The sequence below is a fragment of the Carassius carassius genome, chromosome 35 (assembly GCF_963082965.1).
Source record: "Carassius carassius chromosome 35, fCarCar2.1, whole genome shotgun sequence".
NCBI classification, from domain to species: Eukaryota; Metazoa; Chordata; class Actinopteri; order Cypriniformes; family Cyprinidae; genus Carassius; species Carassius carassius.
Window position 1 is genome coordinate 19,105,263 of NC_081789.1, and position 21,994 is coordinate 19,127,256.

Sequence of the window (21,994 nt, forward strand, 5' to 3'; positions counted from 1 at the left end):
AGTTATTTAACCAGTTTAATAAATCACTTGAATAATGTAGTTTTGTTTATCTATGACGTCAGGCTTGTTATCTCTAGTCCAGTGCTGACTTCAGTCTATCAGCAGAATTTTTTACAGTGTTTGTACCTTAAAAGGTTTGTATGTTTGCACATATATCTAAAATGTCTTCTGTGCACCAATAGTCAGTGCATTTGAATTATATTACAGTATAGGATTTCTCATTTCAAACTGGATTTAATGGCCAGCACATACGAAGTGTACCTCAGAATTGAAGGGAATTTCCTGTCAGAGATGTATTTCTGGTTTTATTATGGACTGTGATAATTTATGTAAAATGGGTTGATTTTATTTCACACTACAGAACCGATTTGAAACTACTTTAATTTCTTGAATAAACTTAAAACAGTCAGTGTCTTTTCATTTCTGTAAAGTGGTTTCTACTTGGTTACATTTGAACATATAGAACAGCATGAGCTCATGCCATGCAGTAGAGAAATATTTTGTGAAGTTTTATTCATCAAAAATGCAACTGCAACAAGTATGTATCAAAAGGTTATATGGCAAAGCCTTTACAAAATGGCTTGACACATAGGTCGTCTCCCCAAAATGGCTGTTACAACAAACTGTAAACAGTTTTTTTTCTTAAATCAACAGTCTTACAGCACTTATACAACAAATATACAAATCACCTAAAATAAAGCACCTCTTCCCTTTCCAAGTATCAAGAGAAGAACGAAAAAAAAAAAAATCAACTGTCCGTTCTGTACAGAATCCAAAACAATACACAATAATGGAATGTTTAATGTTAAAAATAAAATCATTAAACCAATTCTCCTCCTTAAAATAAAAAAAGGTTTCTCCACAACAGAAAGGCAAAGGGTCAGACAGTGCACTAAATAGACAATGGGATGAGTTTAAAATGAAAACGAAAGCTGGTTTGGTCACTTAGCTTTGTGCATAGTTTTAAGGCATTGTGTAGCAGTCTTCCGAAGAGACAAGAGTGGCTTTGAGACATTCTGAGAAGGACTTATCTTTCTTTACAAAATACAGAGGAGAGAGAAAGAGAGGAGTGGTGGCTACCTATAAAAGGCACCTTTACTTCCTTGTTTCTCCTAAATAAGCAGGTCGGTGAAACCCTGAGCAAAATCCATGGAGAGTCCATTCAGCTACATGTCCCGTGACATTAATCCTTCTTCCATGGTCAAAAGGGTTCATCTCTGCCACCTTTCACGACGCGTCGTTCCTTCAATTGTCTGAAATACAGGGGAGAGAAAGATGCAATGGAGCACAAATGGCATTCATATGACATCTGATGAGTCTTGTTGATGGGGTTGCAGTCTGACAGATTTTGTTGATCATCAGCAGTATATAAAAAAAAAAAGTGGTTCTTCACATCTGTGCTTAAAAGGCAATAATCACAGAACTAACATGATTCAGTTAGGAACAACGTGTAAACAGTCTTCAGAGGCAGCAAAAGGACTGGGCTCTTCACATTTGTATTTTTGTACACAAGGAGGAAGATTGATTTGCAGAAGCACTGGCACACACTCACACACAAACATGCTCGCACACATTCGGTTTCACACACATTGTCTCTTGGTGTGGTTGTAAAAAACCTCTCCTTTAAATAATCAAGGGGTTTCAAATGACTTTCAAAACAATTCAATGTTTCAAAAATGGCACTTTAAAGCCATAGGAGGGGGTTCCTTCCTACCCCACATTCCCTTACAGTCTTTAATCAAAGCATCAGAGTTGAATTAGTAACACCCAAAAGAAAAAAGAAAAACGAAACAAATAAGCTTAAATAAATATCACAATAATTAAAAGAAACCAAAATTGCAGCAGTAGCCAAATGAGGTATCTATGTATTGCTCTATGTTTAAGGGTAAATGAGCGCTTAAAATTAAATAAATTAAATCGACGAACAAACAAACGAACGAAAAAGAACGAAACGAACGAAAAGAAATCATCAGTGGTTGGTTGGAGATGGGTGGCGAGCAACTCAAGGGTGATGTAAGATGTTTGGCTGAGGGTAGTAGAGGTGTTCTGCGAGCGCTGGGGTGTCATGACTCTTGGCTTCCCTGAGATGAGGCTCTGGAACTGGGCTCTTCTGTGGGACGGCCCGGTTCGGATTCCCCCTCCTCGGAGCTCACCGATGTCTCGGGATCCATGGCATTCCAACTGGCCTTGTTCAGGCCCAAATGGCCGAGCATGGTCTGAGAGAGCCGCGTGTCTGAAAAGCGCGCCCACTCTGCAAACAGAGGCTCCACCACATAAGTCATGAAACCTGGTGGAAGAGAAAGAGAATCTGAGGCAGAGATCACTATATCAGCCAGACTTTATAAATAATTATTCATTTTAATGAGAATTATAATATCATTATTTCATATTGCATTATTATATATAAATATATATTATTTTTATTATAATTTTATAAAAAAGGCAAGACACTACATTTCATCACAGTACAACTACAGTACAGTATTACAAGTGACTGAAATTTTGTTTAATTGTTTTATTATCTAATTAAATATGCACTCATTTGCATGCATTTCCAGTACAGAAATCTGAACGCTGGATAAAGACAGGTTCAAAGTTAATTTTGTTGACATATTAGAGTTAAAATCCCTTCTGTAAAACCTTTATTGAATTTAAGATGTAAATCAAAAATAAAATGTACTTTCATGATAATTATAACTATTAAATTATTATATTTTATACACACACATATATAAACAACAAAAAAGACAAACACTGTATATGTGTGTATGTGTGTATTTCCTCATGTCTCCTCATAAAACGAATTAAAAAAATAAAACAACTCAAATATTACTAAATATGACATTACAAGTCTAAAAGTCATATTATAAAGTAACACTGTCCAACAGCGACATCCGCAGCTAAAATTAGAGCGGAGGCTTGCTTCCCCTCAGTCCATAGACTTACAACAGAGACCTCTTAGCGCCTTAGGCTTAGTGGGGGGGGGGGGGGTAATTGAGAATGAATGGGGGAAAGTCACATGAGAGGAAGCAATGTCTCCATTGCGATATGATTAGATATGGCTGGTTATGACTGAATTGACTGGTTCATGCTATAAATTGAGTAGGTAAATAACTTTTTTCCCCTCTTTTTTTCTCTCTATAAATTATAAAAATCTTTCAACAGCCAGAAAATTCACCATGTTTTCAGGAATGAAATGTTATAGAAATCAATCAATCGATATATGAACAAACCCTTCTGTAAAAACCCCTCAGGATATAAATAAGAATAAAACTGGAAAATATATCAAACACTTAAATGTGTATTTTGGATATTTTCTTTCTACAAGTCTGAAAGAAGATAATACTACTGAAACAAAATACTTCAAAATCTGAAAACAGTGTCAGAGAAAACAAGTGTCTTGCCTTAAATCAATATACATACAATAGGCTATTTTATTTTTACTATTATTCTTTTCCTCCTATATTCAGGGTGAGCTCAGAAATGAGAATGTCCTGGTTCTTACCGATTTGAACACTGGCTATGGTGTTGGCTTCACTATCACACAGTGGACTTATTTCAAGTTTATGCTTCTTTTCAATGTCACCTGAATAAGACGACAACAGAGCACAAAGATTAGCTTCTGAACACAGTGAACTAACAGAACACGGAGAGAACATGATCATCATGAGAACTGGCTACCTTGGTGGAAGAACTCCTCTGTGACCTTCTCACTCCACTGTTTGCTGAGTTCCCAGGGTCTACACGGGTTACAGATATCTGCACACTTCAGGGCCATCTGGAACACATGTCAATTTGGTTTTAAGAGCCGAAGAGTGTCTGTCTTTATTAAAAATATGGTATGCAGCCCTTTCACTTAAAATCTGGACATCACAAACTTCAAGTACATTATAGACAGCTTTATAGTGTCCAAAATCAACTAAATTAAAATTATATATTAATAAATGTAACTAATTTCTTATCTATAATTTAACAATTATTTCCCCTTTGTTTTTAAAGCAAACGTCAAATTTATTATTTTATTTATATTTTATTTTTAAGTCAAAGCTGGCATATAATCTGTAAATAAAACTTTATATAAACTACATAATGTTTGTTTTTAGTGAAATTAATACTAAATTGTACATTCCCACCTGCAGAACGAAATGTCGATGAGAAGCGTGTCCTAAACACAAGTCGTTCTCATCCAGATGTGTCCTGAAGCGGGACAGGTACTCATTCTGTCGGCTGATATCTGTGGCCAGAATAAGCGACCCCAGCTGCCTCTCTATACCCAGACTGTTAGAGACACCAATTAAAGTCAGTCAATCATAACAGAGGTCATTTACATAGAAAAGTCTTAAAGAGACAGTAGTTTACTTTTTATAAATTGATTATAACATTTATAATTCTTGTAAGTGTAATAAATTGTTACAAATAAGTATTTCCATTTTGAAAAAAAGTTCATAGCAAAAGTGAGTTAAAAAAATCGAATTGTTATAGATTATAATTAATAATTGTAATGTATAATTCTTATAATATGTAAATAAGTATTTCCACTTGGCAAAAAAGTCCATCCTAAAAGTGAGTGAATAAAGAATATAATAATAACAATAATAAAGGAAAAAAATATCATTAAAACAAATAATTAAATAAGCTATAAAAATAAACAAATAAGAAAAAAAATGACTTGCTTGTAGAGTAATTAGCCGTAACTTATTAACAAAAGAAATTTAGTCTAAAAAGAAGTGAAGAGACAGACCTGTCTTCCGCAGGAAGATGGGAAAAGAGTTCGGTCTCTCTGAGCAGACCCACTGCAGACCTCCAGTGATGGTTTTCCAGAACCGAGGTATTCTACAGAGCGACACACACACACACCAGTGCCGATTGACTTTGACATGTTTACAAATACAGTAATTTACTCAGAACATAAAGAGGATTGTGGAGCTAATGATGTGCTTAAATCCCATTGGACGGCGCTCTAACCCGGTACAAAGCTGCAAGGTAATGGTTGGTTTTGATGAGGAAAGGCTGGTTGACTCCAGGGTGGTCCAGATCATGTGTGACCGCAGCCAGCAACCCTAAGAGGATGTCGAATGATGTGAGGGACTGGGCGAGCTGCGGATACACACACACACACACAAACAAAGAGATGACTGTAAGTCTACATGTAATCATTAAAAGTCAATTACGGTACATTTAATAAAGGGACAATCACCTTGGGTTCTCTCAGGTAACAGTGCATGGCCTGGGTGACATCAGCAGCATGGACTGCATTATGGTAAGGGTTCTGATTGTGGTAATCTTCTTGAACCAGAACTGAAACATTTCAAGTAATTCAGCAAGATTAGTACAGTCAGTGTATTAGGGCTGCGGATAATCATTTAAATATATGATGACAATCAACAACTAATTTCATTCTCAGTCAGTTAATTTCTGCAAAAAAAGCTTAATACATTCTAAAAGCAAGCAAATAAAAAATAACAGTAACAATTAAGTTTATTATAATACAAATACTACTACTAATTATTAAGTAGGACGAAATGTAAGTAAATCTGGACTAATATATAAAAAAATACTAATATATTTTAAATATTTTCTTTTGTTGTGAAACATTTGAGCTTTGAAATGACTGAAATTTCATTGAAATGTTACATGACATTATAAAGTAATTACAATAGTCTGAATTTAAAATGTTCAAATTAAGTGCATATACATTCATACATTTAGCATTTTTGCATTGTTTTAATCAAGCGTATTTAATAAAATAAGACTATACTTTTAAAATACCATTAATAAAAGAAGAATTAATTGTTAATTTCAGCCATAAACATGAAAAACACTTACCTAGAAACCGACGCACTTTAACCATGTCTAACTGGAAGAGCTCAATGAGGCCATACTGGTTCAGCAAATGAAATGTCAAGAAGACAAGACTGTTTCCTTCAAAAACAACAAAGAATTTAAGAGGAAGGATGAATTTGGCTAGGCAAAGCTTCATCCTCATTTCTGCACAGCCACGATGCAACAAGCAGGTGGCAGAGTTGACCACAACTGAATGAGAAGTGTACTTATACAATGTGGCTTGATATAGTGACGCTAAAGTACAACAAATCTCACATAATCACACACAGAAATAAATAAATATTTACCATTTGTAAGTCTGTCAAAGAGGAATATATCAAAATTCCAGCTTCCAACCTTTTCAAGCATACACTGTCAGAAAATGAGAGCGAGAACAGATGAAAAATCAATAACTCCATATGTCATGTATTTATACTGCAAATGTTGAATATTCAATACAAACTAAAGTCACCAGGATTTTATCACAAAGTGTGTTTGTGGTGCCATACCTTGGCCTGACCGCAGTAGTCCTCGTCCAGGATGTGGAGGGGGTTGAGGTGTGGCGCTCCTCGCAGCAGACGGGACGAAAGCAGGTGTCGCTGGAAACTAAAGAGTCTCCGGATCCTCCGAGCTGGAATCGACCCTGCTGACTCAGCACGGGCTGAGCACAAACACACACACATGAGAAAGAGGACATGGAATGCAAAATGCCACTTAAAATTAGTATCCACAACAATTAAGCTGAAATTGCTTTTCAAATTAGAAGCTTTTAGTGTCTTTGGCTTTCGTTCTTGTCCAAATCCACCCCCAGCCTCACTGACTGGAGCCCCTGCTGTTTAAAACTTTGGTTGCTATCGTTGTGATTGTGGTGCTCAGGCAGCCTACGAGGGGTCACGCCTGACTGAAGCACAAAAGGCAAAACCAGTCCGGAGAGAGTCTTTAAAACAGGGTTTCATTTCACCACAACAAAAGAGCAATAAATCTTTTCATGTGCTAACTGTACGTTTTCCTGAATTCAGCTCGCCCACATTGGTAGATCAACACAGACAGAGAGACTATGAAAACTGGAGAAAACGTCTTTAATATAATTAGGTTAGAATATATTAACGGGATAACAAACATAAGGTTGAATGAGAAGCGCCACTTGAAAAATAAACCACTTAATGTTTTTCTTTTTTTTTAAATGAAAATGTAAATAGACATTACTTTCAAACTGACAAATAAAAAAATGGTTTAATGTGTAGTTAAATAAATGAATAGGTTTTTTTTTTTTTTAAGAATTTCATATTTATTTCTAAATTATTACATTTATAATTTAATTCTTTACTTATTTCTTAAGTGACATTCCCAGTCCTCCAGAAGCAAAAATCCCATTTAAATTCTCAGACAAAATAAATGTTATATGTAAAAAAAAAGAGCTTTTAAAACGTAACTACCTACCAGTGTTTTTATTTATTATTGTATTGAAAAAAAAAACTATGGAGTCAATGGCTACCGTCAAATGTTTGGTTACCAACATTCTTCAAAATATCTTATACTGTGTTCAAGAGAAGAAAGAAACTTAAACAGGTTTGAGTAAATTATGAAATTTTTATTTTTGGATCATTAACCCCTTTAAATTTTGCTGGTAAAATCCATTTCATTTCAATAGGAATCAGCAGGATTGGGAGTTTTGAGTAACTGCCGAAAATTTTCTTGTGCGGATTTCGCTCGTGTTTAAGTGTATTTGCCACTTTGACAGGTTTGAAAGTGACTTTTTTGAAAATCTCTACTGTGACCGCACATTAACAACATAAAAGACAATAGTGATAATTTCAAAACAGAAAATAGTTTCAAATTAAACTGATTCGCTTCATTCATTGTCTAATAGCTCATCCCGAAATGGTCTAATTTTTGATTTTCAAGAATTATTTTCAGAGTTTGTTGATTTGGTTCAAAGCTTTAAACATATTCAAATAACCGTGATAAAATACCTCCGATACAAAGCTGCTCTATTGTGCTACAGAGCTAGGGATGTGTGTGAGTGCTAATTTGGGTACTTACAGTGTAATGTGCGGAAATCGACGCCCAGGTACGGGTGCGAGCCTCTTCGTTCAGGTTCAAAGCCTACCTGACTTCTCACTCTCACATCTCCTAGAAGACATCAACACACAAGTCCTCAAGATATTTGTCAGCAAACACAACATACAGCAGGTTACAGGCCTGGATACAGGGGGACAGATATACACACTGCTGACGGATGGGGGGAAAGGTGAGGACAGGGAACAGACCATGCATCGCCATGCCAGAGGGACTTATGCATTAGTATTCAGACGGCTAGGAGCAAAGGAGGACGCATGGAAGAAAGACAAGCTTGTGCTTCAGCCCAGGACAGAATGGAGAGGAAATCAGAGGGACTTCAATGAGGCTGGCCAAAGCTCTAAAGTCACATCTGTTCAAAAGTCATTCAATAGGCCTTTTCATCAAACTCTGGCTGTGTGTGTGCGTGTATTTGCATGGACAGGGAGAAGGAGGGGGACGCATAAACTTTTACTGAGTAATGGAAGCCGCCAGCATGTCAGTCACTACTGATTGGAATTCATGTGCAGTAAAAAATACGTCATGTGCGTGTAAATAAGTCAATAAACAAATAATAAAATAGCCTCCCAGCAGTATATTTACTTACTTGAAAACAGCTGTTTGAATATTACACAAGCTCCTATCAAAATACCAAAACTGTGAATTACAATTACATAAAAAACACGATTCAAATAAATAAAAAAAGACAGACATGAGACTCAAACGAAACGACAACAACAACAACAAAAAATCATAGAGTCAGAACGACCGTACAAGAGTGTAGCACATGCAACAAGTGAATCAGAAAAAAAAAAAAACTAAAACAGACATGCAGAAGAAAAGCCGCGCAGGTTGAGCAAGCAAGACCACATTATGGAAACCAAAAGTGCGCTCTCGTCTTCTGTTTTTGCACCAAACCTCTCGTACGCATCTTCTGACCCACTAATATTATAAGAAGACATTTTAATGTGAGAAATGCCGCTGATTAGACAGTGCCCTCTGACGCAGGTCTTTAAGGAGGAATTGTGTGGAAAAGTTATTAAAAGGAAAGGCCGTGAAAGCGAGTGAGCGGGTTTGTCTCTCCTGGTGAGATGTGTTGGTTCATACCTGGTGTAAACACGAATGTGGGTTTGATTGTTTTGTTTGTCACAGCTTAAAAACAAAGCAAAAAAAGAAATTACGATCAAATATTAGGTCAGGGTTAGCTTTACTAGGCTGTTGGCTACATGCTTGAGGAGGTGATGTTACTGAACGTGTAGAGACTCCAGGTGGTTATGATGTTCTAGGGCTTTACTAATTCATGGTACAGTGACAGAAAGCAAAGCAGTCAGTGTGATTGGGAAGTGATGAATTGGTGTAAATGTCAGTCAAATCGATCTAATGTGGAACATGTGGTACCACCACCTTCTTAGTACACTGTTGCGTAAAATCTCTGACAGCACAGATCACAGGCATCATGTTTAAAATTTACGTAGGTTTCATGCACAGATACTGAAATTCTGCACAATATTATATACTGATAACTATTTTCAGATTATTGCTGAAGCATGGCTGATAAATCTATACAAAAAAAAATGCAAATTGCATGCTATGTCTTTGACTTTTTACTCTCAAAGGGTTACATTTTTACCATAAACTATATAAACTGTAAACTATAGCGCAATAGTGCCTGCCAACTTTTTTTTAGCAGCACTGGTTTTGAAAGTATTTTTCCCATTCATTTTTCCCCCAAAAGGATTTATTTAAAAGTCTTTGTTAAAGCCTCATAAGCCATGAACCAAGCCATCCAACCGAAACCTTAACTTATATTTGTAGCAAAAAAACAAAACAAAAAAAAACGTATTTGAAAATCAGATAAAAAGACAAACATGCAGGATTAATGGCTTGTACTTAACGGCTTAAGTGAGGGGAACAGCTACAATCCCATGAAGCATTGCGAATGACAATTATGGTGAGATTTAAAACGAAATTTAAAAATACTAATTTTAAGTTTGTAATTGTATCTATAGAAACATATACATATATATATATATATATATATATATATATATATATAGATATATATATAGATAGATAGATAGATAGATAGTTATTGTTTTTTTTTAAAGAAAACATCCCTATTTACACAAATATTTAAGATTCCCTTCTTGCATGATTTGCTGCTCTGTGATTGGTGCCATTGTCCTGCACAGCATCATGGGTAATGTAGTTTTTATTATATATTCCATTGGTACATGATTATTTTAAAAACCTCACAACAGCTCTGTCTTTAAAGGTTTGTAAGTTTTCATTAAAAAAAAGAAGAAGCTTTTACTTCCGGAACCCAACTTTTGCACTCTATTACTATCCCTTAAATCAGAAAAAAAATAAAGAAATCCAACAGCACGAAAATTATCCATTAGTGCCCAATATCTATAAATAAAAATTACAAAAATAACATAAAATAGTAATAAAATACTGGTTTTATTTCATTTTGCCATCTATACGTGACCCTTTGCATTTCACAATACTAGAAATAAAAAATAAAAAAAAAATGATGCAGGTTGTAAATTTCACCTGTGTTGATGAGAGAGGTGATAAACTGCTCTAGTTTTCCATAAAATTTCTAAATATACTTAACCCGTAATCAAAATTTCCTGATACAAAACAATGACTCAAATCTGGCCCACAAGATCCACTTCCCTGCAGACTTTAGCTCTAACCCTAATTAAACACACCTGATCCTGCTAATCAATGTCTTCAGGATCATTAGAAAATCACAGTTCGGTTAGTTTGCAGTGCAACTCTGCAGCGCATTGGCCCTCCAGGGCAAGATTTGAGGAACCTTGGCATAAACCTTAACTGATTCCTTGGTTAATCCAACATGAGACTGAATAAGTGCTTTTTCGATGTGCATTTTGTTCGTACGCAATGTTTAAACATCAGGCCCTGTCAGATCTTTCAGTGCTGTCTTATGAAGTTAAAAGGGGCACAGATAAAACTCTTGGAGGTCCCTGGGGTCAGCAATCAGGCCGAGTCGAGGCTTGATAAGTATTAAATCAAAGGAAAATTCACAGAAACGCTAAGCAATTCCCAGTTGAGGAATGACTTAAGCTGTGGATGTAATGAAGAGATTATCAGAGGCTTTTTGACTGATGGTTGAGGCTCTCCATCCTCTCTGTTACACAATCTGTTGTATAATGTGCTGCGCTTGGTAACTTCCAGTGCAGAGCGGTACATCTACTCTGTGTCTGAATTTGTTTAAAGGTTGAGTGTGTGTTTGTGTGTGTGCGTGTGTGTGTGTGCATGCATTAAGCAGGGAAGATGATGCTTACCTAGCATGCGAATATACAGAGCGGTTTGATCAGAGCTGTCATAGGAGATTGCTCCGCGTCTCTGCGGGGGAAGAGATGCAGACAAACGTTAGTATTTGCATTTACTCAAACACGTGGGAAAAACTCATATACAAGCCAAATGCTCAGCAGTGTACATTCAAATAAGACTTAAAAAAAAAACACCACCACCACAAATTCAAGAAAGCAATTCAGCTCATAATAGTCCTTTATTGCTAATTTTCTTAGAAATCTTTTTCATGTTTTGATCTGTTCTTTGGAACCTTCTAATGAAAACCAATATTTGTAAATTGCTTTTATACTAAACATTTTTTTACAGAGTCAATGGGATTTTAAGAGGAAAAATGTGCTTTTAAAGGGAAATGTCTTTCAAGTACATAGATAAACAATCCACACTAAACAATCCAAAGATGAACATACGATCTTGAAGATAACTTGTGAGAAGAGAAAGCATCCATTGATAAAGCTTGGAGTACTATATAAAATATAGCTGCAAGCAGCAATTACGGGGCCAAGCACTGCAGCGGCAAATTTAGGAGCTAAGCATGGCATGGAGCATCACACAAAGTCCAACAATGAGCAATTAAACCAATTTTAGGATGATTGTAATTGAAATGGCTGAAAAATCATAAATACAACCACTAGTAATAAGATTAAATGGCCTATCACTTTTGACCAACAGGTGGCACTGTAATCAAATAATTTTAGTGTGTTCTGTGTGAGATGACAATAACACACACAAAGTTTGGTGTCAATATGATAAAGCATTGCAAAGATACAACTTGAAGTGTCATTCTGGCATCATGGCTCGAATTCGTCGTTGTGGTATACGAATATAGTTTTGTCTATCGACACGAAATCCATAACATTTTGTCAGCACAGTCTGAAGATCATTTGATTCAAATTTGGTGAAAATCGGACCTACGGTTGATGAGGAGTTCGAAAAAGAAGCTTTTCAACATAAATCAAAATGGCGGACTGGAAAGTCCAGCTTAATCTGACATATGTGGTATCTATGTTGTCGGCATAAGCCAGGGAATATTTTGAGACCAGTTTCATTACAATAGGCTAAAGCATTAAAAAGTTATTAGCATTTTTAAAATTGTAATTATTCATGGTTAATGAATGGTTTATTACTCTTGACCAATAGGTGGCGCTGTTACCAAATTTATGTGGCATGGTCAGTGTGAGGTGTGGATGACGCATACAAAGTTTGGTGCAAATATGTCAAAGCATTGCAGAGATACAGCCTCAAATGCATTTTGGCATCCTTCCAGCAAACTCGTTGATGCGCTAAATGAGAACCGTTTCGTATATCGACACGAAATCCATAACTTTTTGCCAGCATGGTCTGAAGATGATTCACGTCAAATTTGGTGAAAATCGGACTAACGGTCTAGGAGAAGTTCGAAAAAGTAGGTTTTCAACATTAATCAAAATGGCGGACAGGAAGTATGGCCAATTTTCGCATAATTGGTATCAATGCTCTCGGCATGACCCAGAGAATATAGGGAGACCATTTTAATTTTAATAGTCTAATTTATATAAAAGTTATTAGCATTTTTGTGATATTTCATTATAACTCTTGACCACAAGGTGGCGCTGCCACCAAACTTTTTGAGTACCTTCAGGGCACGGAGACGAATATTTTTGTAATTTTCGTAACGATACGATGCTGGGTTAAAAAATACAGCATTTTAAAACATAATTCAAAATGGCCGACGCCTAAAATGGCCGACACGGGAAAATTGGATATCATACCACTCGACATGACTCACTGAATCTAAAGAGACCAGTTTTGTGATTTTTGGCCAAACCATTCAGAAGTTATAAGCCAAAATATGCATTTTTCATATCTCCTGACCACTAGGTGGCGCTGCGTCGAAACACTGCAGGTAGTCTCAGGTCATGGTTACTATGACACACACCAAGTTTGGTCTCAATATGCCAAACTGTTGCCGAGATATAGCCTCACGTGTATTTTTGCGTGCTTTTCGTCAAATTTGTTCACGTGTCATTCGAAAACAGTTGGATGAATCAACTTGAATTCCACTTTTGCCTGCAAGGTCTGAAGATGATCTGAGCCAATTTTCGTGGCAATCGGACTAATCGTCTAGGACGAGTTCGAAAAAGTAGGTTTTTCAAAAATGTGAAAATAGCGAAAAAAACAAATCTTGAATTTTGGAATCTTTGAAATCGACTTGGCTTGAGCCAAGGATTCAGAGGGAAAAATAATTTCTATTTTCTGGCTTACGGTTCAAAAGTTATAAGCATACAAACATTGAAAGTTTGGACAAGTGGTGGCGCTAGAGAGTAGGAGTTAGAGACTTCAAATTTGCTATAGTTAATGTTGGGACTGTCCTCTATCAGTGTGCCAAATTATACAACTTTCCCGCAATCGGTTCTATGGGCTGCCATAGACTTGCGGCGGAAGAAGAAGAACGCCAACGATTACAATAGGTGCCTACGCACCTTCGGTGCTTGGCCCCTAATAACATGGTAAATATATTAGCGTTTTGTAAAACTTGGTACAACACCAACATATAATGATTGAAAATCTATAAATATGCCTTTGAACACACTTGGGGATAAAGAGACATTCAATCCTGCCTGATATTAATTATTTAAAGAAGCATTGCGTAGGTTCAGAAATTTCTAACCGTTACTGACACCAGTGGCCGTTAGAGGAACTGCAGCCAGTCTCATGCTCGTTCTCAGTGCGCACGCTCTTTTTTTTTTTTTTTTACTTACGAGGAGTGTCCGTGGGTGTCTGAATTGTGCTGGAGGCTGGTCACTTCTTTCCATCCGCAGAGTCCATTTGAAAATACTATTGCCGCTGCTTACTATAATGGCTGGCATGCCGTACGGTTGTAAGCCCAAGTAGACGAGAACGCGCATGACTTCACATTTTGTGAATTTTCGCGCCAATTCGGGCCCGACTCCTCCACACACAATTGAGCCTACAGGCTGATAGAGGCAACCGTGGTGGACAGTCGAGGTGTCATTCTTTTTTTTACATCATGGTTGGCTCATACATGTACAAATGAAAACTCTATCTTAAAGATTTTTTTTAAGTAAAAACCTCCACATAGCTCCTTTAATATTTAGATTATTTTATAAAAACCTGAAATCACTGATAGTGAAATACTGTATTATTTTGTCTTAATAAATAAAAAATAAAACCAGAATAAATTCAATTAACTATATAAAATAAGGAATAAGTGCCACAATATTAAAAAGTACAGTATGAAAAAAACACCAACATTAGTACATATCTATAAATATGCTAATAACCATATTTAGTAGGGATGCACCGGTTGACCGGCCATAAATCGTAACCGGCCGGTTTTTGCTTAAAATACGCGATCGGCAATCGGCCGGTTTTTGGTCTTTTTTCGGCCGATTTTTCCGGAAGTGCGCTTGCGTGCACAGACTACATTGTAATCGTTCGCTATGCCATTTGTGTGGAAGAGAATTTAGAAATCTGTGTGCAGGACACAGGCAGCCGATCAGTACTGGAAATGCAGAGTTTGATGTCTGAGGCACAGATAGCAGGAAGCGATCAGCCGTTGGTGTACTGGCGCACAAATAAGAGCCCCTTTCCTGCGTGCAGTAAAGCTGTACCGGTCCGCGCCCTGAACACGAGTAGACCGTGAAGAGATGTTCAGCTCAACTTCTCACGTGTTGGATGAGAAACGAAACGGACTAAACTGTGACAAAACTGAAATGTTTTTTTTTGTTTTGTTTTTTAATTAGAACTTGCATACACGTTTGAAAAGCCAGAAATAAATGTCAGTTCTGCATTAGGATGATTATTTTTATTTTACCTTAAAATTACATAGACTTAATTTTATTTAAAAATCACCTGCTGTAGCACACTGAAAAAAAGTGTTTCATTCATCCAATTAAAACATTTTAGGGTAATGATTCACATCTATATTTTTTTTACTTGAGACAATAAGTTATTTATTTTTCATTGGCTCAAGTAAAAAAATATAGATGTGAATCATTACCCTAATTTTTTTTTTTAATTGGATGAATGAAACACTTTGCATCTTTGTTTTATTCGCACAAACATTATTTGATTTTAACATTGTGGAAATTTTATTTATATAGCATACTTTTATTTAGTCTCACTGGTAAAGACCTTTTTTTTAATTTAAAACCAAATTTAAAAACTAAAATAATGAATGCTGATTAAGAAACATCTTATTGAATGTGTGTTGATTGTGTTGTTTGGATTGTAGAACTATGCAGTTGTTGCCTTTAATTTCACATGGTTACAGTTAATCTTTTAATTTAAGGCCAGTTCAATGTAGTTCCTTTTCAGGAACTCGAGCTGCGTCGAAACGCTTTTGGGGAACGTCCCTGACGAGACCGACTCTGAATATCGTGTGCAATCAGTCCATCGGAAAGGCGTGACGTCACGGGCGGGGTGACGTAGCGACCAGGAAGCTATAAAAGCACGTGCCGTGCAGCTGGCTTCAGCTTCGAATCTGTCAGCAAGCGCTCTGTGTGTGCATGTGCAAAAGTCTGTCCTGTTGGTCCTATTTATTGTTGTCTGTCCCTTAGCTTAAAAAGATCGCTAAAACAGCTCAATATGCCTAAGCAGAAGCAAAAGACCAAACATTTGAAGGGCGATTCCAAGCCGCGTTACAGACTGTGTGTTCCTCCCTGCACTCGCTACATTACGAGTGGGGATACACACAGGCTGTGCTTGGCTTGCCTGGGATCGAAGCACGCTGAGTCGGCTCTCGAGGGGGCCGACTGCCCGCATTGCGAACGTTTGCCAATGCGGACGCTTCGATCCCGGAGGGCTCTCTTCGAGGAGGGAGCCTTCACCAGCGTTCCTCGCGGTGCTGGCCCCGCTTCTGCCGAGGCAGAGCAGCTGCTGCACTCGTGGGGTTCGCAGGTGGATCTGTCAGAAGGAATGGAGACGGGCCAGTCCTTATCTCCTTCCTCATCTGCCAGATCCGGCGCCCAAACCCTGGGTTCGGAAGCACGCTCGTCGGTTTCTTCCCCCCAGGGTGAGGGATCAGCTCTTCACCTCTCGTCCTCCGAGGAGGTCGATGTGGAGACTGTTGCTGGGGATTCGCCACCCCTGTCGCCCCAGTATGAGGAGCTTTTGGAGGTGGTCACGCGGGCAGTAGATAAATTAAAAATCGACTGGCCTGCTGAAAAACAGACTGAGCCGCAGAGAAGCAAATTAGACGAACGCTTTCTGCGGCCGAAGCAACCACCTCCACGTCGGAGCCTTCCATATTTTCCCGATCTCCATGATGAGTTATCGAGATCGTGGAAACACCCGTATTCGACCCGCCTCTTTGGCCCTGATTCACTATATTATGGCAACGTGATGGGGCTGGGAGAGCGTGGTTATAGAGCGATGCCACGGGTTGAACAGACGCTTGCGGGCTATCTGTCACCCGGTTCGGCCTCGTCTCTAAAGGCTCCGACATTGCCCACTAAGCCGCTTCGAGTTACATCATCGCTAGTGGGCAAAGGTTATGTGGCAGCAGGTCAGGCTGGGGCGTGCCTTCATACTATGGCAGTCCGACCTGCTGAGAGATGTCGATGAGGGGGAGGGGATTAAGTCTGAAGAGATTGAAGAACTCAGAAAGACCGCTGATCTCTCCCTCCGCGCCACTAAGGAGACCGCTCGCGCAATTGGGCGGTCTATGGCAGCTTTAGTGGCCGCGGAGAGGCATTTGTGGCTGACCCTGTCAGAAATTAAAGAACGAGACAGGGTCTGCCTCCTGGACGCCCCGCTTCAAGCCTCGGGCCTGTTCGGCGACACAGTTAATACTGTCGTCGACAGGTTCCAGGAGGCGCACAAGCAGGCGGCGGCGTTCCAGAGTTTCCTCCCTCGTCGCTCTCGTGGTGCATCTGGGCGGGAGATGACCACGCCACATACCGGCTCCTCACACCGGGAAGCGCAGAAGCAGAGCGTCGCCACTCGTGCTCCCCCACGTCGGGACCGAGGGCAACGACGCTCTGAGTCGGGGGCTTCTAGGGCGAAAGCCGATTTAAGATCTGTCATCGAAGCCCGGAAGTCCTCGACGAAAAGATCCTGACGCCAGGATCCAGAGGGTAGCCCCTGCTGGGGTAGAGCGCGGTTCACCTCATTACACGGTGCCCGTCTCACCTCAGTACCCTCAGGAGGTCGGTCTGCCAACCCTGCCAGAGTTTCAGGGCGCAGCGGCCTCCAGCGAGCGCCACTCCCAGTTACTTCCGCCCGTGAGCGTAGCGGAGCTGGGATGCTCGCCGCCCCTTCGGGGGCCTCTTACACCAGAGGTCAGTCTCGAGAGACTGATTCCCTTAGTAGATTATTTAGCAGCGTGGAAGCTACTGCCAAATGTATCTCAATGGGTCCTGCGTACAATAGAAAGAGGCTATTGCATTCAGTTCGGTCATCCACCACCGAAGTTCAACGGGGTTACACCGACTGTGGTGGGCCCCCAGCAGGCTCTGGCTATGGAACAAGAAGTGAATACCCTATTAAGGAAGGAGGCCATCGAGGTGGTCCCTCCTCTAGACAGGGAATCCGGATTTTACAGCCGGTATTTCATAGTTCCAAAGAAGGATGGGGGGTTGCGTCCGATCCTAGACTTGCGTCTCCTGAACCGCTCAGTTATGTCACTGAAGTTCAAGATGCTCACTGTCAACCAGGTTGTAGCTCAAATCAGATCCGAGGACTGGTTTGTCACAATAGATCTCAAAGACGCATACTTCCACATATCCATCCTTCCACAACACAGGAAGTTTCTGAGGTTCGCTTTCGGGGGCAAAGCTTATCAATATCGAGTACTTCCCTTTGGCCTCGCACTCTCACCCCGCACGTTCACGAAATGTATGGATGCGGCTCTGGTATCCCTCCGTATGCAGGGCATCCGCATTTTAAATTATATCGACGATTGGTTGATCCTAGCTCAATCAGAGCAGATGGCGGCTCGACATCGAGATGTCGTTCTCGCACACATGGGGGAGCTGGGTTTGAGACTAAACGCCAAGAAGAGTGTACTTTCTCCAGTTCAGAGAACCACCTATCTAGGCGTAGTGTGGAATTCGACCACGATGCAGGCACGTTTGTCTCCTGCTCGGATCGAGTCGATCCTCACATCAGTCGAGAGAGTCAAAGAAGGCCAGTCACTCACTGTCAAACAATTCCAGAGATTGTTAGGGCTGATGGCAGCTGCGTCCAACGTGATACCTTTTGGCCTGCTGTACATGAGACCCCTACAGTGGTGGCTCAAGTCCAAGGGCTTTTCCCCGAGGGGAAATCCACGTCGAGTTATCAAGGTCACGCGGCGGTGCCTTCGTGCCTTAGACATGTGGAGGAAACCTTGGTTCTTGAATCAGGGCCCGGTGCTGGGAGTTCCTTGTCGCCGTGTAACGCTAGCGACAGATGCGTCCCTCACCGGTTGGGGTGCGGTCATGAGCGGCCACCCTGCCCGCGGTCTGTGGAGTGGTCGCCATCTAACATGGCACATCAATTGCCTAGAGATACTAGCGGTCTATCGAGCATTGAAATATTTCCTCCCAGACCTGAGAGGTCACCATGTGTTGGTGCGCACCGACAACACATCAGTGGTCTCTTATATCAATCACCAGGGGGGTCTGCGTTCGCGCCCCTTGTACAAGCTGGCACACCAGATCCTTCTGTGGTCCCAGGGCAAGCTCCTCTCGATCAGAGCAGCGTATATTCCTGGGAGATTGAATGTGGGAGCAGACATACTGTCGAGACAGGGGCCGAGGCCCGGGGAATGGATGCTTCACCCCGAGGTGGTGAAGCAGATATGGAGAGTATTTGGTACAGCCCAGGTGGACCTCTTTGCGACTCAGGAGACATCGCAATGTCCCCTCTGGTTCTCTCTAGTTCATCCAGCTCCTCTGGGACTGGACGCTATGGTACAGACCTGGCCGAGGCTTCGTCTGTACGCTTTTCCCCCTATCGCTCTGCTCCCGGGAGTTCTGGCGAGAGTACGCCGGGACGGGGCCCGTCTACTACTAGTAGCCCCGTTCTGGCCGGGCCGAGTATGGTTCTCAGATCTAGTCTCGCTCCTCGACGGCTCTCCGTGGGAGATACCGATCAGGACAGACCTACTCTCACAGGCGCAGGGCACGATAATTCACCCTCGCCCGGAGTTGTGGAAGCTGTGGGTGTGGCCCCTGAGGGGGCACAGCTGTTAGCAGCTGGTCTCTCAACCGAGGTTGTTGAGACCCTACTCCAATCCAGAGCTCCCTCTACGAGGAAACTGTACGCCCTGAAGTGGAAGCTCTTCACTTCATGGTGCAGAGACCGCCAGCTTGACCCAGCAGACTGCCCAGTTGGTACAGTTCTGGAGTTTTTACAAGCCAGGCTCTCTGCGGGGTTATCCCACTCCACCTTAAAGGTTTACGTGGCGGCCATAGCTGCTTTCCACGTCCCTTTCAATGGTCAGTCAGTGGGTAGACACCCCCTAGTTACACGTTTCCTCCGCGGTGCGCTGAGGCTGAGACCTCCAGTACGATCCCGTGTTCCCCCCTGGGATTTGGTTGTGGTTCTAGAGGCTCTTTGTAAAGCTCCATTCGAGCCAATACAAGATATCTCAGATAGACATCTGACACTTAAAACTGCCCTATTACTGGCGATCACCTCACTAAAGAGAGTTGGAGATCTTCAGGCCCTTTCGGTGGCCCCTACCTACTTAGACTTTGCCCCTGGTATGGCCAAAGCATTCTTATACCCTCGAGCGGGTTACGTTCCGAAGGTTCCCTCTGTTACACCACAGCCTATCGTACTGCAGGCCTTCTGTCCTCCTCCCTTTCGGGAGCCAGACCAAGAGAAGCTAAACTGTATGTGTCCAGTGCGAGCACTGGACGCATACGTCCACAGAGCTGCCCTGTGGAGGAAATCAGACCAATTGCTTGTTTGCTACGGTCCTTCTAACAAGGGTTCTCCTGCCACCAAGCAGACCCTTAGTCGTTGGATAGTCGAGGCTATCAACTTCTCCTATGAGTCCTCTGGTCTTCCCCCTCCTTTGGGGGCCAAGGCTCACTCTACTCGGAGTATGGCTGCCTCCAAGGCCTTCTCAGCAGGTGTGTCCCTCTTGGACATCTGCAACGCTGCGGGGTGGTCCACGCCCTCCACATTTGTCCGATTTTACGATCTTGACATGCGAGCCACGCCGGGCTCTTCTGTTCTCTCGTCTTAGCTGTGCTCTTTTGACTACACACTAGGCAGGGATTTGGAAGTCTGGCAGCGTGGGCACATCGTTCCCCAAAAGCGTTTCGACGCAGCTCGAGTTCCTGAAAAGGAACGTCTCAAGGTTACGTATGTAATCCTAGTTCCTTGAAGGAACGAGACGCTGCGTCGCAGAGCCATACTCCCGGCACCCCTGCCGGCGCTTGCTTCCCTACTCGAAGCTGAAGCCAGCTGCACGGCACGTGCTTTTATAGCTTCCTGGTCGCTACGTCACCCCGCCCGTGACGTCACGCCTTTCCGATGGACTGATTGCACACGATATTCAGAGTCGGTCTCGTCAGGGACGTTCCCCAAAAGCGTTTCGACGCAGCGTCTCGTTCCTTCAAGGAACTAGGGTTACATACGTAACCTTGAGACGTTTCAACCCAATTCAAAAAAAAAAGCTAAATGCTGATGTCTGTACCATCTTTGTTTGTATTGAATGTAGGCTACTTATTGTGCACTTACTGCTGTTAATTTCAGATGGTTACAGTTATTGTTTTCAATAGCCAAAAGCAACTTTGGCCTATTAAATACCAAATATCTTGTTTCTGCACACTTTCCTTCTTTCTTGTTTGTTGCTTAAAAGATAAAAAAAAAATCGGAAATCTGTATCAGAATCGGCCAGTTTGCTTGTAAAAAATCGGCCATGAAAAATCATGATCGTTCATCGTTGCATTCCTAATATTTAGGGATCAACAGATATTGAAACTAAGACCGATACTGATAATGCCATAATTATTTTATATTTATATTATTTGATATAAACTGAAAAATGACAGATATTAAAATACTGTATTATTTTCGCTAAATAAATGAAAAATAAACAGTACAAATTAAATCTAATAATTTAAAACGTGCAGTATTGAAAAGATATTCATTTTTATATTTTCTAATATTTTATTTGGTTATTTACAATTAACATGGTAACTACTTTTATTTTTAAAGATTAACTTTCAAGAAATGTTAGATGCCAAAAATAGCGAAGATAATCTCACTGTAAATAGGGCAAATGATCATGCACAACTAAATATCTAAAACATAAATAATGCATTCCTAAACACCCTTTTATTAAGTATTAAATATTGATAGAAAGATCAGATCATTAGACCTCCTTTTCAAGTTTTTTATGTAACTATTCAAGTAGTCACGCAACAAAAAGAGTGTAAATTGTCCTAAACTCCTCTTATTTGAGTGACTGGTCAATCTGTGATTTAAAAACTCAATCTCACTATAATCACGTGAGAGAAACACACATGCTGAAGGGCTGCTTCCAGTGCACACACACACACACACACACACACACACTGCAATTTCCCAGCAGCGGGAGGAAGCTGGAGTGGAGAAGCCTGCTTCACTTAATTAAACCTGCATCATCTGTCCAGTGTTATCTGCTCTCCTGTCCATTACACTTCCACACTGGGACATTCAGAGATTAATTCAAGAACAGATACTCGCACCACTGCTCATTATGCAGACGCGAGTGTGACTGGCTGTCCCAGAATGGTGGGCGGAGCTTTCTATGACCACAACACTCGAAAGAGGCCTTTGTGTGCTG

General features: G+C 40.7%; 1 protein-coding gene across 7 annotated transcripts in view; it reads right to left on the reverse strand.

The window, feature by feature from the left end:
* Positions 1 to 487: 487 nt before the first annotated feature.
* The window catches only part of LOC132116146 (high affinity cAMP-specific 3',5'-cyclic phosphodiesterase 7A-like), a 45,303-nt gene continuing 23,796 nt past the window's right edge, over positions 488 to 21,994 (reverse strand). For 2 of the 7 annotated variants that reach the window (XM_059524766.1, XM_059524771.1), the window contains exons 2-14: positions 11,196 to 11,256; positions 8,989 to 9,033; positions 7,867 to 7,956; positions 6,333 to 6,484; positions 6,132 to 6,195; positions 5,827 to 5,922; positions 5,198 to 5,298; positions 4,966 to 5,097; positions 4,742 to 4,833; positions 4,134 to 4,278; positions 3,682 to 3,778; positions 3,506 to 3,586; positions 488 to 2,287 (exon numbers count right to left, since the gene is read on the reverse strand). In XM_059524766.1, coding sequence (XP_059380749.1) covers positions 2,064 to 2,287; positions 3,506 to 3,586; positions 3,682 to 3,778; positions 4,134 to 4,278; positions 4,742 to 4,833; positions 4,966 to 5,097; positions 5,198 to 5,298; positions 5,827 to 5,922; positions 6,132 to 6,195; positions 6,333 to 6,484; positions 7,867 to 7,956; positions 8,989 to 9,033; positions 11,196 to 11,256 — 1,380 coding nt within the window. In that variant the 3' untranslated portion in view covers positions 488 to 2,063. Of the gene's footprint in view, positions 2,288 to 3,505; positions 3,587 to 3,681; positions 3,779 to 4,133; positions 4,279 to 4,741; positions 4,834 to 4,965; positions 5,098 to 5,197; positions 5,299 to 5,826; positions 5,923 to 6,131; positions 6,196 to 6,332; positions 6,485 to 7,866; positions 7,957 to 8,488; positions 8,522 to 8,988; positions 9,034 to 11,195; positions 11,257 to 21,994 lie in introns of all 7 variants that reach the window. The other 5 variants (XM_059524765.1, XM_059524768.1, XM_059524767.1 and 2 more) reach the window with 5 other exon arrangements.